The sequence below is a fragment of the Oncorhynchus masou genome, chromosome 23, assembly GCF_036934945.1.
Source record: "Oncorhynchus masou masou isolate Uvic2021 chromosome 23, UVic_Omas_1.1, whole genome shotgun sequence".
Classification (NCBI taxonomy): Eukaryota; Metazoa; Chordata; class Actinopteri; order Salmoniformes; family Salmonidae; genus Oncorhynchus; species Oncorhynchus masou.
In genome coordinates, this window is record NC_088234.1 from 61,562,011 (window position 1) to 61,580,354 (window position 18,344).

Sequence of the window (18,344 nt, forward strand, 5' to 3'; positions counted from 1 at the left end):
CCCTGACTAAGGCCCTTCTCCCCTGATTGTTCAGTTTGGCCAGGTGGCCAGCTCTAGGAAGAGTCTTGGTGGTACCAAACTTCTTCCATTTAAGAATGATGGAGGCCACTGTGTTCTTGGGTACCTTCAATGCTGCAGAAATGTTTTGGTACCCTTCCCCAGATCTGTGCCTCGACACAATCCTGTCTCGGCGGCTCTACAGACAATTCCTTCGACCTCATGGCTTGGTTTTTTTCTCTGACATGCACTGTCAAGTGTGGGACCTTAACTAGATTATATAGACAGGTGTGTGCCTTTCCAAATCATGTCCAATAAATTGAAATTACCACAGGTGGACTCCAATTAAGTTGTATAAACATCTCAAGGTTGATCAATGGAAGCAGGATGCACCTGAGCTCAATTTAGAGTCTCATAGCAAAGGGTCTGAACTCTTATGTAAATAATGTATTTCTGTTTTTCATTTAAATACATTTGCAAAAAATTCTAAAAACATGTTTTTTATTTGTCATTATGTGCTATTATGTAGATTGATGAGGAGAATTTGTATTTTAATCCATTTTAGAATAAGGCTGTAACGTAACAAAATGTGAAAAAAGTCAAGGGGTCTGAATACTTTCCGAATGCACTGTAAAGTTACCATCAACAACTGACTACATATTTGATTACTCAATCTAATCAGGATGTGTGCTAGAAGTGTTTGCCTAAAACATAATAAAATAGTTGTGCTGTGCTGTGCTGAGTAATCCAGCCATCTTGGAAGTCACCTTTCAGTGGAAATTCTGTTCTAATCTATTTGAAATCTGATGCCAAATTTGCTTTCGACAGAATAATTTTGTAACCAAAACTTAGACCCGCATTTACTGAGACCTCAATCATCCCACATTTCATCAGGTTCTTTGTGTCTAAAGGACATTTTTCATTATATAGCATCACCCTGTTCACTTCCAAAGCACTGGGATGACATACAGTATAATTTAATTTCTCTTTGGAGAGGGAACTGATTGGTGTACAGCATAAACTGAGGAGGCAGAAATGCTGACAAACCAAGGAAGTAATCCAAAAGTAATCCTTCAAATACAAGTAATCCAATGAATTATGTTAATAATGACTTTTATTGTCACGTAATCTGTAATCAGTAACTGATTACATTTTTTATGTAATCCATCCAACCCTGCATACACACACATACAGAGAGATGAGCAAAGATACATAAAATGTATGTTATTTGCACCAAATTTCAACTCAGAATCCTATATTCTATGGGTGTCTCTCATTTCAAGATTTCAAGTGAGTGTAATTTGGAATTGTTTTTATACACTGTGATGTCAGAAACCTGAGGAAAATCTTATTTTTCTGACAGTTTTCGTTCTAATCAAATAGCAGTACTCTGACGCCATCTGATGGATGTGTGTGAAGTTGCTCTATAGCAGTTAGTCATTCAGTACACTAGATGTCGCTGTACTCTCATTCTGGGTACTACACCTCGCTTGGTATTCCCTTCCAAATACATTTTCGTCGTTTGTTTTTTTGCCTGTCACTGCCGTTCTTATTATACCTCAGTGGTCAATGGTTATTTACACATTTGGCTGGTGCTAGCAAACACTGAGCTTTGGAAGCTTGTCGGCTCGGTGTTTAATGTATTGCATCGGGAAAGAAACAGACAATTTATGCATGGCAATGTTGTGAGCAAACACGTAGCATAAGTCCTAAAGAAGAGGTGTCAGTATCTCGAGTCAAGAGAACATCTTTTGACAGCGAGCGAGGGGCAATCTTGGCTTGGGTTCGGTACACGGGCATGGCAGCGGCAACAGTGGTCGAGAATGATCCAACGGCGAGCGAAGGCGGTGCCGCATCATTCTCGGAGCCGGAGGTCCACAGCCCTATCTGGAACGACTCTCAACTTCGAAAGTATCCTTTCCAGACCAGACCGATACCCAGACTCTCTCACACGGATCCTAGAGCTGAGATGCTCATAAACAACGAGGTAAAGTGACAGTTGACATGACAATTAATTTGCTGTCATGTTTTTGTTCAAGTTTGACAGATAGCTCAAATTAAGTAACCCAATTGTATTTGTCAAATGCGCATAATACAACGGGTGTATACTTTACCGTGCAATGCTTGCTTGCTCGCTCTTCCCAACGATGCAGTTAAAAAACAATACGAACAATTAAAAATAGTAACACGAGGAATAAAATATACAAGAATGGAGCTATAATATACAGTACCAGTACCAGATCAATGTGCAGGTCAAGGGTAAGAGGGATTTGGTGAGAAACAAAAATAACTAGCTAACGATGGCTATATGGCTAGCTGCTACTTTGTCAAATAACGTTAATCAACAAGTATGTTGTCCTGCACACACCACCTGCTTGTATCCTGTATGTTGTTAGTAAGACAGCCAATGTTCTCTCAACTGAATCAGCTGCTGGCAAGCCAGCGAACACGATTTCGACAGTGGTTCAATTTTTTTTCAATTTCACCTGTTCATCCAGGCTTGTTCTGCATGAATCAAATCTCATGCAAGAGAGACCCTACTTGGTCTGGTTGATAGTGGACAAGTCCAGTGTTCTTCCAACCTGGTCCTGTGGTCCTTCGTAGGGTGTGCAGTTCCAATGTAGCATGGCAGGGCTTGATTACTAGGTGAAACATGTGTTTTTGACACTGGATTGGAACACAAGCTTGGCTGTAGCCTAGGTTACAACCCCTTGGTCCCCAAAACCAAGGCCAAAGAAGACTGGACTTGACAAGTCTGCATGGCATGGCAGTCTGCAGTGCAGATAATCCGTTTGCTGGTAACACACATCTGGCCTACCATCTTATTTTCTTATAGGTAGCCGATGAAGCAGATTTTTTCTTCTTCTCCTGTCTGATACTATTTGTAACCAGGTAATCTGGACCCCTTGTTAGCAGTGGTCCTCTCAGTATACACGTGCCACCTCCTTTGCTTTATGTTCAATAAGAAAACATGTCATGCCTCCTCTTGAATGCTTCTCTCCAAAAGTCAGTCTGCATTTACTACATCTGATATGACGTTGACTGGTTGATCTCTAACTTGGCCTACATCAGAGGAATGCAACAGTCACACCCTGTTATAACACTAAAATGCACGTACCACTAAATAAATCAGTATTTCTCATATGACTGTCTTTCGCATCCATTGATGTGCCTTTCTTTGAAATATGATTATACAACGCCAGAGATTAGGCTACAGCCTGGAAGATCAATGCTGGCTGTTAATATGTGGCATGCTGGCAGCAGGTATGGTACTATGGATGCATATGGGATATCTAGGCTATTACAGTGTAACTCTGAGACTGTTAACATAAGTGAACTGTAGTGAATATCAGTTATATGTTCCATACATGAGTCTAGCTAGGCATAACTGTTGTGTGCTGAGGGATCCATCTGAAAAATACACTTTTTCTGCATGCAAATCACAGGTTTTATTCCTTGGTCTTTATTCAGCTATGTTTATACGAGCAGTTGACTGCGTGTTTCAAATATAGATTTGTTTTATAATTTGTAAGTCGCTCTGGATAAGAGCGTCTGCTAAATAACTTAAATGTAAATGTATAATAAATAAATAAAAATGGGGGGGGGGACATAGAATGGTTGTGGTTCCACAATTATGATCTGTGGTGAACTCCCAGTGAACTCAGGTGGGAGAGGGAAAGAGATGATGGAGGAGAGGAGGGATCGAGTTTTACCAGACACATCAATGTTGACTAGGTGAATGAGCTGGATAATTCAGATTTACCGCGCGATAAACAGTAGAGTACCCGCGCGGTAAAAAGTAGAGTACTGAACAGAGTAGACCAACAATTTGCTGTTGACATGAAATTAGTTGAATAGCGTCTTATTTACCCAAGTTAAAAGTCAAACAACATAGTCTGTTGAAATTGAGCTTCCGTATCCTATTCATAATTCACTCAGTATATTATACCTCTTGCTTCCGCCCTGCTTGCGGTCTTTGCTGTACGAGCTTCGCTAATGAAATACAGTGCAGCTGCACAGCGCGCATGTGCAACACAGCCTACGTTCCAGTAGTCACGTAGCACTTGCCACTTGTGTCCAATGGGACCATCAATCGCTCTGCTTGCCAGCGAACCGCAGTGTTGTTGATACACATGGCTAATGCAGGCTCTTCCTATTCGCCAGAGACAGGTGTGCCTTTCTTTGCTACGTGCCTAAGGATAATATGTGTAATGTATTAAAAGCTATTGCATATTGATGAATTCCCCATGCATTTAATTTGTTCTGGCTATAGCCTAACTATTCAATGCGTCAAAGGAAAACTGATTAGATAGTATATTGATATTTTATGGTCTGGTATACCACGACTGTCAGCCAATCAGCATTCAGGGCTCGAACCACCCAGTTTATGATATTTAATGCATATAACGTTTGGCCTATCACTATTAGGAAAACATGTTAACAAATTATGTTTAAAAAAGTGTAATACTTTTTGTATAACTTAATGAAAATTGTTGCTTGCTTCAGTCCTATATTATAAGGAATAAAAATATCAGAGTATATGCCGTCTTTTTCTAATCTAACAAATCTTCCTTTTTTGGGGGGGGGGGTTTCCAGCAACCGGTGGTTTTAACAGACACCAATCTAGTGTATCCGGCTCTCCAGTGGGACATCCCGTACCTGCAGGAGAACATTGGAAACGGGGACTTCTCTGTGTACATCGCGGAAAACCACAAATTCCTCTACTATGACGAGAAGAAAATGGCCAACTTTGAGAACTTTGTACCCAAGTCTCGACGGATAGACATGAAATTCTCGGATTTTGTGGAGAAAATGCATAAAACGCAGGAAGAGGGAGGAGATGAGAGGTAATGTTTTTGTGTAAATGGCTATATTAAACCATTATCCGAGGGAGGGTGATCTGCTGTTTGATCTGCTGACCTGCTGCAGGAGAGTTAGGTCCTTAGGGACATTTTATCAGTGCTTAATATGAGTGAAGGTAATATACAACTTCTCTTATTTGAGTCACAAAACATGTATAATATGGACAGAATCAGATTAAATGCTATCCAGTCTAGGTGTTTGTGTTGCAGGAGTGCCGGGCATTGCTCTTTAGACCAAAGTAAAATGTTGAGTGAGTCAAATTAAATCTAATGCAGGAACTGAAATAGCTAGCTGTCGAGAATGACTAAGCATTTATAAGGCATCTTGGGAACATTTTGTACCACTCTCACCTGACTGAGTTGCTTGGCCTGAGAGAGAGAGACACACGCACACACATATCACTTACTACACTGAGCCCCTTCCTTAGAACTAATGCTTGCTGCTTGTGTCCATGTACTGTAGATTTGATCAGTTAAATTACGTTTTCTGTCACATAGTGGTGGTTTTGTACAACGTTTGTTGCATGGCATTACTGTTTTCTAATTGAAATCATTCTTTGTGGTTTGGCAAGGAATGCTTTCTACTGAGCCGAGTTGAACATATTATATTGGCAAGACAAGCTTTCATTTCCGGATGCTTGTACACTTGCTGAGTACACTTGACTCCTGATAAGTGCAAACTCTGGAATTGCATTGCAACTGTCCCTATTCAATTGCATTTCTCTTCATTCCTCTGTATATCTGTGTTAACCACTGGGCTTAAAGCAGCATATTCACTACAGTTCCAACCCTTTTGCTTTTATCAGTAGTTGACTCTACAGGTACTGCATTACCCCTTCTTTGGACTGTGTTAATGACAGAGTGTCATGCAGGACAGTCTTATCCTTTGTGTCTCTATCCACATTCTGCTCCAACTAGCTCCAGGATCACTGTACTGCAGCTCCCTCTGTGGCTGTGCTCCTTCCAAAATATGTGCAAAGCAGAATATCCATTTCCGTCTCATCAGTTGGTCTAATTCTATTCTGTTCATCCTCCCAGGGTGTACCTGCAGCAGACACTGAATGACACAGTGGGCAGGAAGATCGTGGTGGACTTCCTGGGTTTCAACTGGAACTGGATCACCAAGCAGCAGAGCAAGAGGAACTGGGGCCAGCTCACCTCCAACCTGCTGCTCATAGGCATGGAGGGTAAGAGACCTAGCCCTGGCCTATAGGCATGGAGGGTGAGAGACCTAGCCCTGGCCTATAGGCATGGAGGGTGAGAGACCTAGCCCTGGCCGATAGGCATGGAGGGTGAGAGACCTAGCCCTGGCCTATAGGCATGGAGGGTGAGAGACCTAGCCCTGGCCTTTAGGCATGGAGGGTGAGAGACCTAACCCTGGCCTATAGGCATGGAGGGTGAGAGACCTAGCACTGGCCTTTAGGCATGGAGGGTGAGAGACCTAGCCCTGGCCTATAGGCATGGAGGGTGAGAGACCTAGCACTGGCCTTTAGGCATGGAGGGTGAGAGACCTAGCCCTGGCCTATAGGCATGGAGGGTGAGAGACCTAGCACTGGCCTTTAGGCATGGAGGGTGAGAGACCTAGCCCTGGCCTATAGGCATGGAGGGTGAGAGACCTAGCACTGGCCTTTAGGCATGGAGGGTGAGAGACCTAGCCCTGGCCTATAGGCATGGAGGGTGAGAGACCTAGCCCTGGCCTATAGGCATGGAGGGTGAGAGACCTAGCCCTGGCCTATAGGCATGGAGGGTGAGAGACCTAGCCCTGGCCTTTAGGCATGGAGGGTGAGAGACCTAGCCCTGGCCTATAGGCATGGAGGGTGAGAGACCTAGCCCTGGCCTATAGGCATGGAGGGTGAGAGACCTAGCCCTGGCCTATAGGCATGGAGGGTGAGAGACCTAGCCCTGGCCTATAGGCATGGAGGGTGAGAGACCTAGCCCTGGCCTTTAGGCATGGAGGGTGAGAGACCTAGCCCTGGCCTATAGGCATGGAGGGTGAGAGACCTAGCCCTGGCCTATAGGCATGGAGGGTGAGAGACCTAGCCCTGGCCTATAGGCATGGAGGGTGAGAGACCTAGCCCTGGCCTATAGGCATGGAGGGTGAGAGACCTAGCCCTGGCCTATAGGCATGGAGGGTGAGAGACCTAGCCCTGGCCTATAGGCATGGAGGGTGAGAGACCTAGCCCTGGCCTATAGGCATGGAGGGTGAGAGACCTAGCCCTGGCCTATAGGCATGGAGGGTGAGAGACCTAGCCCTGGCCTATAGGCATGGAGGGTGAGAGACCTAGCCCTGGCCTATAGGCATGGAGGGTGAGAGACCTAGCCCTGGCCTATAGGCATGGAGGGTGAGAGACCTAGCCCTGGCCTATAGGCATGGAGGGTGAGAGACCTAGCCCTGGCCTATAGGCATGGAGGGTGAGAGACCTAGCCCTGGCCTATAGGCATGGAGGGTGAGAGACCTAGCCCTGGCCTATAGGCATGGAGGGTGAGAGACCTAGCCCTGGCCTTTAGGCATGGAGGGTGAGAGACCTAGCCCTGGCCTTTAGGCATGGAGGGTGAGAGACCTAGCCCTGGCCTATAGGCATGGAGGGTGAGAGACCTAGCCCTGGCCTTTAGGCATGGAGGGTGAGAGACCTAGCCCTGGCCTATAGGCATGGAGGGTGAGAGACCTAGCCCTGGCCTATAGGCATGGAGGGTGAGAGACCTAGCCCTGGCCTATAGGCATGGAGGGTGAGAGACCTAGCCCTGGCCTTTAGGCATGGAGGGTGAGAGACCTAGCCCTGGCCTATAGGCATGGAGGGTGAGAGACCTAGCCCTGGCCTATAGGCATGGAGGGTGAGAGACCTAGCCCTGGCCTATAGGCATGGAGGGTGAGAGACCTAGCCCTGGCCTATAGGCATGGAGGGTGAGAGACCTAGCCCTGGCCTATAGGCATGGAGGGTGAGAGACCTAGCCCTGGCCTATAGGCATGGAGGGTGAGAGACCTAGCCCTGGCCTATAGGCATGGAGGGTGAGAGACCTAGCCCTGGCCTATAGGCATGGAGGGTGAGAGACCTAGCCCTGGCCTATAGGCATGGAGGGTGAGAGACCTAGCCCTGGCCTATAGGCATGGAGGGTGAGAGACCTAGCCCTGGCCTATAGGCATGGAGGGTGAGAGACCTAGCCCTGGCCTATAGGCATGGAGGGTGAGAGACCTAGCCCTGGCCTATAGGCATGGAGGGTGAGAGACCTAGCCCTGGCCTATAGGCATGGAGGGTGAGAGACCTAGCCCTGGCCTATAGGCATGGAGGGTGAGAGACCTAGCCCTGGCCTATAGGCATGGAGGGTGAGAGACCTAGCCCTGGCCTATAGGCATGGAGGGTGAGAGACCTAGCCCTGGCCTATAGGCATGGAGGGTGAGAGACCGAGCCCTGGCCTATAGGCATGGAGGGTGAGAGACCGAGCCCTGGCCTATAGGCATGGAGGGTGAGAGACCGAGCCCTGGCCTATAGGCATGGAGGGTGAGAGACCGAGCCCTGGCCTATAGGCATGGAGGGTGAGAGACCTAGCCCTGGCCTATAGGCATGGAGGGTGAGAGACCTAGCCCTGGCCTATAGGCATGGAGGGTGAGAGACCTAGCCCTGGCCTATAGGCATGGAGGGTGAGAGACCGAGCCCTGGCCTATAGGCATGGAGGGTGAGAGACCGAGCCCTGGCCTATAGGCATGGAGGGTGAGAGACCGAGCCCTGGCCTATAGGCATGGAGGGTGAGAGACCTAGCCCTGGCCTATAGGCATGGAATGTGAGAGACCTAGCCCTGGCCTATAGGCATGGAGGGTGAGAGACCTAGCCCTGGCCTATAGGCATGGAGGGTGAGAGACCTAGCCCTGGCCTATAGGCATGGAGGGTGAGAGACCTAGCCCTGGCCTATAGGCATGGAGGGTGAGAGACCGAGCCCTGGCCTATAGGCATGGAGGGTGAGAGACCTAGCCCTGGCCTATAGGCATGGAGGGTGAGAGACCGAGCCCTGGCCTATAGGCATGGAGGGTGAGAGACCTAGCCCTGGCCTATAGGCATGGAGGGTGAGAGACCGAGCCCTGGCCTATAGGCATGGAGGGTGAGAGACCTAGCCCTGGCCTATAGGCATGGAGGGTGAGAGACCGAGCCCTGGCCTATAGGCATGGAGGGTGAGAGACCTAGCCCTGGCCTATAGGCATGGAGGGTGAGAGACCGAGCCCTGGCCTATAGGCATGGAGGGTAAGGGGTTTATAGGAATGAAGGTTAAGCAGGGTTTTCCCCAGGATGTTTTAACAAGGTTGGTTCTGCTGGGGATGGGAGGCCTGGAAGGGTTCAGTGCCCCCCTTCGGACTCAGAGAATTTTGCGTTTTCCGGCAGTCCAGGTCCATAAATTACAACAAATAGTTGCTTTTTTAAAGGTACAAAATCAGCGCCGCTTTTAAATTCTTTGGGGAGAACCCTGGTAAGGAAGGGACCCTGTGGCTTTTAGGCATGGGGACCATGGCTAGCAGGTGATTTCCCTAGTCCTATTAGACAAGGAAATGATATACAGTATATCTACAATGTGGGTGCCATATATCGCTGATGGAATGAGTGAACTACACTGTCTCAATGTGCAATCAAAGGCCTTGTGGAAAGGGCATTAAGAAAGAAATCCACTCACCTTAATTTCAACTGAAATTAGCTTAAGGGCATTGCTCCTCCAGAGACAGACAGGTAATCCTGTGATCTGCTCAATGTTTGTAGGCAACGTGACGCCAGCCCATTACGACGAGCAGCAGAACTTCTTTGCACAAATCAAAGGTTACAAGAGGTGCATCCTGTTCCCTCCCGACCAGTTTGAGTGTCTCTATCCCTTCCCTGTTCACCACCCCTGTGACAGACAGAGCCAGGTAAAACCTACTTTCTGATGTCATTTATTTGACCATTTTAAACCAATCAACCAGACGTGGATGCAATGCAATCATAGAGGATAACACATCAAGGAAAACACATTTCCATTGTGGTCCCTTTAGAAACCGGTGTTTGATTTGATATGCAGTGGATTTTCTGTTTCTCAACTGTATCTGTTTGTTTTTAATTAGTCTTACTAATAGCAAGTTTGCTTTTGCCATTTGTAGGTTGACTTTGAGAACCCTGACTATGAGAGGTTTCCCAACTTCAAGAATGTGTCGGGCTATGAGACTGTGGTGGGCCCGGGAGATGTTCTCTACATCCCTATGTACTGGTAGGAGCTGCTTTACACTGTTCTACCTAGTATTATGTGTGTGGTGGGATCCCATGTACAGTACAGTGTGTATTGGTAAGAGTCGTTCTGTACCGAGTCTGAAAATAGACTGATTTTGATGCTGTTTTCTGACTGAGGATTCTGTCGCTGAAATGTCAACACTGTGGCATTGTGGAACCAGACTGGTCAGTTTGACCTGTTGGTGACATTGTACATGATCTGATAAGTCTGCTCTGTTTTCGTTTCATGGCTAATTCAGGTGGCACCACATTGAGTCCCTGTTGAGTGGTGGAGTGACCATCACTGTCAACTTCTGGTACAAGGTACTGTATGTGCTCACTGATATATGCCAAAATATATCACCATATCAGTATCATCTTTACTGCATTCATGTCAACTAATGTTGTGGCACCCTAAAGAAGGCACCATTACGGTCAAAATATTGGTGAAATGAATTGAATATCTTTGCATTGAAAGATACATTTCTCACTGTGCTCTCTTTATCATTTTTAATTAGCTTGGATCACCTTGATACATCCCTTACTCATAGAAGTAGTATTAGAGGACGTTATATTTCTGTCCTCACTAAATGATCTGTTATTCCCCCAGGGTGCGCCCACGCCCAAGAGGATCGAGTACCCACTGAGAGCTCATCAGAAGGTGGCCATCATGAGAAACATAGAGAAGATGCTGGGGGAGGCACTGGGAGACCCACACGAGGTACTGAAACTGGACAGATGAGGAATATTCTGATGGGATTTATTTATGGGAGATCTAGTCTGGTATGTTAATTAAAGCAATTTTATACGAGAGGCCGTGGGTTTGGACTTTTTTAGCACGGCTGTGCTGCGGTCGTAGGTACGAGGCGAAGCCCACCCATCACAATGCTTGTTTTGACCAACCCATTGTAGAAAGCCTGTTATTTTTGTATGCACTGGCTACTTTAGGCATATCTGTCATGACAGACATAATGTCATATCTGTCATGACGGACAAAATGTCATATCCGGGCACGACGGACATGGTGTCATATCCGGGCACGACGGACATGGTGTCATATCCGGGCACGACGGACATGGTGTCATATCCGGGCACGACGGACATAGTGTCATATCCGGGCACGACGGACATGGTGTCATATCCGGGCACGACGGACATGGTGTCATATCCGGGCACGACGGACATGGTGTCATATCCGGGCACGACGGACATGGTGTCATATCCGGGCACGACGGACAGGCTGCCAAAGATCCCATAGACTCACTAGTTCCAGAACTAGAACAAGACTAAATCACATTTTTTCTAGAACATCAAATGACATTTCACAGCTCTGAGATCCCAATGAGATTCCATTGAGAGGAAGATTCTGGCTGGTTCCATAACTAGAACATGACATCAGATGATTGACATTCCATTTGGCGGCTCCGTATTTAGTTGGTCCTGTAGGAATAGTGCAGAAAGCTTGCCATGCCCGGAATCCTTACGGCTCCGAAACGCTGACCCTGATAGCAACCCAATTACTGTGAATATTTATGGTCTACCTGATTTAGCACAGAGTGAATGGAAGAAGAGGGATGTGTGGTACAGCACAAAGACTAGAGGACAGGACACTCAGTGAAACAAAGCTATAGTATCTCACCTAGTAGTAGGCCCTAATATGGTTTTCAACAATGGACTTGTTTTAGTGCGATTGTATTTTAATGCATCAATGTGCTTTCTGTTCTGTAGGTTGGCCCTTTATTGAACATGATGATTAAAGGCCGATATGACCAGGGATTCAGCTAGAGCTACTGCCTCAGAACTGTCTGTGTGTGTATTTGTGTGAGTGAGTTTGCCCAGGCCTGATTGTGTGTTTGTAGGTGAGCATGTGTGTGCAGACACGTGTTTGTGCATTCGGACTGTTAAGCTCGCAGTGACTTGGCCAATCAGCCATTTTGACTGTTTTGATTGTCTGGGAGCCATAATCATCACAACTTCAGCTACCAGTGGGAAGACAATAGTGGACAACGGACCAGCCATGGAGACCCACATGCAGTGTGCTGTCAGAGAGGGATGAACTGTGTCAACTACACAATGTAGAGTTGTGGTATTTTAGAGGGAGTGGAGTGATAGGCAACCGCTGTAGATGTCAAAGAATAAACCCCCAAACACCCTCAAAGTGGAAGTTGCCCATAATTAACCATTGATGCAGGGTCAGATATTGGACATTTTATCATCACACCCAATAGGATTGGGAAAATCTGATCCTAGATCTGTATTTGGGGGCAATTTCTACCTTGAACACTAAACAGGTGTGTGTGTTGGGTGGTTGTTAGTCATAACCAACAAGATACCTCCTTCGTCTATTTAACCGTTCCCCTGTCATTACAGTTTGTAACCACAGCAACACACCTGCAGCTTGAATATTAAATAGGGAATAGCTGTGTAGTAACTAAAGTAGGCCTACTTATTTTGTGACAAACTTCTCAATGAATTTGTGACACATGCACCCCGAAAGAGATGAGTCATATTCTTGTTCTGTTGACGAGGTCAGTAAGCTGTGTTTCTGTGTTATAGCCGACATACTTTTTCTTTGATGGTGTGTTTTTGTGTACATTCAGGCATAACTGATTTTCTGTTGGTGTGTTATTTTTGTTGTTGTAAATCTGTTATGATACATGGTACAATTAAGTTGATGAGGATGGGCTTAAAAGTATTTAAACTAATTTCAATTGCAGCTGGACAGTAAAATAAGAATATATTACACCCAACATACTTCCAGTGGAATGATTGAAGATATCTCACCAGTTTTCCTACTCAAATGCATCCTAAAACAAGTTTCCCAAACTCAGTCCTGGGGCCCCCCTGGGTACAAGTTTTGGTTTTTGCCCTAGCTCTACACAGCTGATTCAAATAATCAAAGCTTGATGAAGAGTTGGTTATTTGAATCAGCTGTGTTGTGCTAGGACAGAACTAAACGTTCACCCAGGACCGAGTTTGGGAAACGCTGTCCTAAAAAACAGTCATGTTTTGCTCCGGTAACAGTCACACAATACACTAACCCTATATTCATTTAAATTCAATATAATTTAAAATATATTCTACTTGTAGTTATTACAACAGTATTTCTTAGTACTTGTATCAAGAATGTACCAAGTGGATGGTTTTCATGCGTGTGTGCCTCTCTAATCTTACACTTCCCCTACTGTTGCTGTTTTTTCTCAATTCTCTTCGGAAGGATGTCAAAGTGTGTGTGTAGAGTTCAGTTGAATTCCGGTTGTTATTGTGCCATTGTCAAGTGTTTCTAGTGAAGACTTCACTTCAACAGGTGCAGTTTAGAGCACAGGACTTATTTAAAGCACATATTGGCTGTCCTAGTGCTGTGTGCCAAACCAGGTGTGTCCTTACAGGGTTGTGGCTATTTCAATTTGGTCAATTCAGGAAGACAACAACTGTCATTTCAATTTTCCTCTGATTTTCTGTGAGGAAAATGTGGAGTTGGAATTTTAGTTTACTTAATGTAAACGATGTTCAGAAGGGTGTATGTATGGAGGCCCTGGTGTGACATTGGTTTGACTTCATTTTAAGCTGCATCATATTCATTTGTTATTAAAACTAATAGCCTAGTTAAACCAGACTGACCACGGCTGTGTGAATGGTGAACACAGCATTCCGTCTGATTTAACTACTAGGCTAATATACTAATGCTGCATGTTCAATTCCTACACCTTCAGTGACTGACAAAATATTTCTAGGGGAGTTTCTATGTTCTAGCCATGTGTATTATAATTATTAGCATTTTTCCAACAGCATGTATTGTACTCCTGGCTTTCCAAAAACAAATATGGAATCCATCAACCGGAATCTTATTGTTTATATTTAGGCTAATATTCTAAGAATGTTAAAGTCCATCAAGTGGAATGTTCATATCGTATTGTTTATATTTAGGCTAATATTCTAAGAATGTTAATGTCAAGGGAGTGTATGCTTGATTGTTGATAGTATATCAATATTGTTGATGAATAGACTAGTTCTTCAATGAATTATTATTTGATAGTTAAGTCTGAGGTTAAATTGCTCTCTTCTGTGTATTTGTTTCTCCTACCTGTGTGCCTAGCTTGGTTATGACATGGCTCAAGAAACAGCCAGAACAATGATATTTTTATTTAATTTTTGCATTATGTAGCTTTAAATGCAAAACCTGAACATGGTTAAAAACTCTTTGCTGTGCTTTTTTGAATTTTACAAATACAAAACAGTTTTCTGGGTTCCTGCACTTGTATGATTTGAGTTTGTCTGCTCTGAGTTTGTCTGCTCTATGTAATTTGCACTGATTTCAAAATGACTGCTGAACAAGGAGTTCTATTGTTGTGCTAGTGGCTTTGTAATAAAATCTTAAACTTTTTGATCGAGTTCTTGTATCAGTCATCACAGCGGTTTGGTGTGAAATTCAAGTCTGTCATTGTAGAGATTCATTGTGAGGAAATAGACCAAAGGATACAGCAAAGCACTGAGAATGTTTAATATACTAATATGACAGTATTGTACACCAGCAGTAATGTAAAATAGAGAGAAAAAAATAAAACATGTTTGGAGTTAATGTAGAAATTAATTTTGAGGGATGATGGGTGAAATTATCTGTGATTATTTGAGTTTGCCCATGGAAGATTCTCAATTAGGAAAAGTCCTTCCTCTCCTCCGTGACCTGGAATCCAGTAAGTGTTTGGCATTTGTAGGAGCGTGTTAATAGGTCAACGAAGGAGTTTGGCTCCTCTCCTCGACTGCCACCTCCGGCAAAGGATGCTCGGGTGTATCCTACCGCAGAAGTGTTTTGAAATCAGCCACACTTCCTTTGAAACAACTATTTTCTCAGAGGGGAAAAGCATGTACACATTTAAAAATTATACTCTATCCTTTTATCTATAAAATGTCTAGCATAACTAGAATTTGTAAACCACTTTAAACATGCATTTTGGGATTCCACCTCTAAACATAATTTGCCTGATGACAAGCACATTTATTTCCTGTTTTCATCTCCTCGACTCAAAGGAGGCGAGGAGAGGACGCGAGGAAATCTAATTGAGATTCTTCACATTTCCTCCAGCCACTTCAAACTTGCCAGATTGATGTCTTATGTATCCATCGGAAAGCACAATATCACCATCTGCTGGTCTGTCCTACAGTCAGTGTGTTCGTCTTTCATCTCCGACTGGATTCGAACCTGGGTCTTCTGCGTGCCACAAGGACAGAAAAAGGAGAATGGAATGGACTCTAGCTACGTGTATTTATCTTACTGTTTTTAACAGACAATGTGGTTCCACCTCTGTAAATGCAATATGCCTGATGACAAGTGCATTTATTTCGAAAAGGAGGCAAGGAAATCCAATTGAGATTCTCCCCATTTTCGTTAGGCATTTGCTTGGGGAACTAATGCAAGGCTTGAATAAATGCACATGCCGATAAGGTGCCATTTCCAGCTCTAGGTAGACGTAGATTAGGTTTATTGCCTGGTCCAAATCACATCAGACACCTAGGAGTTGCAATGCTCCAATTCCACATCTTCCCAGTGTCAGCCCATCTTGGATATCTTTAATTAGTGTGTGTGAAGGGAGATAAACACACAAACATTATATTACAAGCATACAATAATACTATCAATTGAACAATCGATAGCAGAGAACATAAAATATTACTTTTTACACTTCAGATCGGTTCCCAGATTGGTTGGTTCTCTGCCCCAAATGATGATGCTAGCGAGGTTGTTTAGCTGTAAGTTATGCGGTAGACTTGGATTTGGTTGTACCATGGAGTTAGTTAGAGAAACTCAAGGGAGTGTTGGACCCTAGAGTTAGATAGAGGACGCAACACTGCATCTGTCCCATTACGGCATCTATGAGACCATAGCCAGCGCCATCTCCATTTTGAATTAGTCAATTTTCGTCTTCTACTACTTTATGAGTTGGTAAACAAACTGAAAGGGGTGTATACTGCCACCTGAAGTGTGTTGTCTGGATAGGTTTAAAGCCAAGGTTGACAATATGCTGCCACCTGAAGTGTGTTGTCTGGATAGGTATAAAGCCAAGGTTGACAATATGCTGCCACCTGAAGTGTGTTGTCTGGATAGGTTTAAAGCCAAGGTTGACAATATGCTGCCACCTGAAGTGTGTTGTCTGGATAGGTATAAAGCCAAGGTTGACAATATGCTGCCACCTGAAGTGTGTTGTCTGGATAGATATAAAGCCAAGGTTGACAATATGCTGTCACCTGAAGTGTGTTGTCTGGATAGATATAAAGCCAAGGTTGACAATATGCTGCCACCTGAAGTGTGTTGTCTGGATATGTATAAAGCTTAGGTTGACAATATGCTGCCACCTGAAGTGTGTTGTCTGGATAGATATAAAGCCAAGGTTGACAATATGCTGCCACCTGAAGTGTGTTGTCTGGATAGATATAAAGCCAAGGTTGACAATATGCTGCCACCTGAAGTGTGTTGTCTGGATAGATATAAAGCCAAGGTTGACAATATGCTGCCACCTGAAGTGTGTTGTCTGGATAGATATAAAGCCAAGGTTGACAATATGCTGCCACCTGAAGTGTGTTGTCTGGATAGATATAAAGCCAAGGTTGACAATATGCTGCCACCTGAAGTGTGTTGTCTGGATAGGTATAAAGCCAAGGTTGACAATATGCTGCCACCTGCAGATATGGAATGTTTGCATAATTCATTGGCTGGTCCATCCTGATGACCTGGATGGAATTGTGTGATCCTTCCTTAACCCATAGGAAGTTCCACCCAGTTGACTACTTAAGAATTGTGAAAGTCCTCAATGGCGCTGCCGATGCTAAGACAGGCTTTTGGGCACTTATTTATCTCTATGAGTTGGACATAGAGATCCTATAATTCAATATGAATACACTGTGTGTGTAGTAGAACAGGTATGAAGGAGAACCACTAACGTCACTCTCTGGTCTCACTCAGATGCAGACAGCACACGGCCCTCTCATCATTGCTGTGCACCACCTCAGAGCAGGCATGAGCCCCGATCCATATGGCCCGGCTCCGGCCTGTCAGTCGTTTCAACTCGCTCGCCAACGATATTCCTTTCCGCCGATCCTCGCGAACAGGTCTGACACAGTCTTCATGCTGAGCTGTCTGAGAACATTGAAGCCGTCAATTATGGACAGCTACTCCAGAGAAATAACCCAAATTTTGGTCATTACAAAATAGAGGGATTTGTTAAGATTTTGAGACATTTGTAAACTGTTCTTTTGATTGGGTTGGTCTTGCCATCTTAAACACAGCAAACATTTTTACCTAAACATATTTACAGTTACTGACAAATTCAATAAATGTGGCCCATGAAGGAAATCTCATACATTTGGTATCAACAACACTTGACGTATCGCTCTCACACACACACACACACACACACACACACACACACACACACACACACACACACACACACACACACACACACACACACCTCATCCTATATCCTCACCTCTTTTCCCTGAGTCTGCTCCCTGAGTCTGAGGATGAACTTCCCTTGTCCCTTCCACCTCGCCTGGGCCTGGAATACACATTCCTGGTCCAGGAGGATCCTCTGGGTGGGTCTGGCAGGGAGCCTGCGCCCCAGGGGCTCCTTGACTACCTCCTCTATCAGAATGTAGTCACTGGCGTTGCCCGCTGGCAGCAGGAGGCTGGACTGTCTGGCTTTCCTCAGTGTCTGCAAGTGAAATAGAGATCAGTTACACGGTTAAAGGCACGATCTGTAATTATAACAGCCTGCAACTTTGTTTGTTTGGTAAGTAAATGGGGTTAGGGAAATGTAACCACTCCCGTGACTGACTCCCATATGCTTACCTGTCGGATGAGGTCATGGCCTGTGATGTGTCTGGGAGCTCTGAGGGTCACTGGTGATTGGTCAGGAGACACTCCATGTACTTCCACCAAAAAGGAATTGTCCTCCAGTCCACAGCTGACCTCCATCTCCTCTATAACTGGCTTCTCATCATTCACAAGCTGAAACAAAGGTGAATATTAAAGGTATGGTTAAGGTTGAGTCTTTTTTCGAGACATCAACAACAGTTCATTCATATCTGCGAAGAATGGCATAATCGGCGCATCCCACACATACATTGAAAGGAACAGGGTCAGTTGTAGTGCAACGCTGCCAGAGCAGTTTTTGGGGTTGAACAAGCTGAACAGGTTGAGTAGATCAAAGAAAGAAATGTCCAATATAATTTGAATTCTAGGCTCTGAAGCAACAAAATTGAAAACTGT

At 44.8% G+C, this 18,344-nt stretch overlaps 2 protein-coding genes and 1 long non-coding RNA gene across 9 annotated transcripts in view; 1 reads left to right on the forward strand and 2 right to left on the reverse strand.

Annotated features, from left to right (window-relative positions):
* LOC135511164 (uncharacterized) overlaps positions 1-2,626 on the reverse strand; it is a 31,240-nt gene extending 28,614 nt beyond the window's left edge. Inside the window, exon 1 of the long non-coding RNA XR_010451219.1 lies at positions 2,484-2,626. This is a non-coding gene — a long non-coding RNA (uncharacterized LOC135511164). The remainder of the gene's footprint in view (positions 1-2,483) is intronic.
* hif1an (hypoxia inducible factor 1 subunit alpha inhibitor) lies at positions 1,539-14,462 on the forward strand. Of its 2 annotated transcripts, none has more exons than XM_064932758.1 (8): positions 1,539-1,984; positions 4,594-4,844; positions 5,898-6,046; positions 9,599-9,744; positions 9,973-10,079; positions 10,339-10,402; positions 10,689-10,799; positions 11,807-14,462. In XM_064932758.1, the coding sequence occupies exons 1-8, from the start codon at positions 1,796-1,798 to the stop codon at positions 11,861-11,863; spliced, it is 1,074 nt and encodes a 357-aa protein (XP_064788830.1). In that variant the 5' UTR covers positions 1,539-1,795; the 3' UTR covers positions 11,864-14,462. The 2 variants fall into 2 exon arrangements, with proteins under 2 accessions (XP_064788830.1, XP_064788831.1); XM_064932759.1 differs by lacking the exon at positions 1,539-1,984 and adding an exon at positions 3,611-4,167.
* Positions 14,463-14,555: 93 nt separating this feature from the next.
* LOC135511161 (1-phosphatidylinositol 4,5-bisphosphate phosphodiesterase epsilon-1-like) overlaps positions 14,556-18,344 on the reverse strand; it is a 42,569-nt gene continuing 38,780 nt past the window's right edge. For 4 of the 6 annotated variants that reach the window (XM_064932753.1, XM_064932757.1, XM_064932756.1 and 1 more), the window contains exons 30-32: positions 17,925-18,083; positions 17,563-17,787; positions 14,556-17,210 (exon numbers count right to left, since the gene is read on the reverse strand). In XM_064932753.1, the coding sequence (XP_064788825.1) occupies positions 17,016-17,210; positions 17,563-17,787; positions 17,925-18,083 (579 nt within the window). In that variant the 3' untranslated portion in view covers positions 14,556-17,015. The remainder of the gene's footprint in view (positions 17,211-17,562; positions 17,788-17,924; positions 18,084-18,344) is intronic. The other 2 variants (XM_064932754.1, XM_064932752.1) reach the window with 2 other exon arrangements.

What these genes read in the sequence shown, in the direction of transcription:
- hif1an (XM_064932758.1), top strand. Translation starts at nt 1,796, where the DNA reads ATGGCAGCGGCAACAGTGGTCGAGAATGATCCAACGGCGAGCGAAGGC. An exon ending in CCTGTGACAGACAGAGCCAG is followed by an intron (nt 9,745 to 9,972) that starts GTAAAACCTACT and finishes TGCCATTTGTAG; the next exon opens with GTTGACTTTGAGAACCCTGA. An exon ending in CTGTCAACTTCTGGTACAAG is followed by an intron (nt 10,403 to 10,688) that starts GTACTGTATGTG and finishes TTATTCCCCCAG; the next exon opens with GGTGCGCCCACGCCCAAGAG.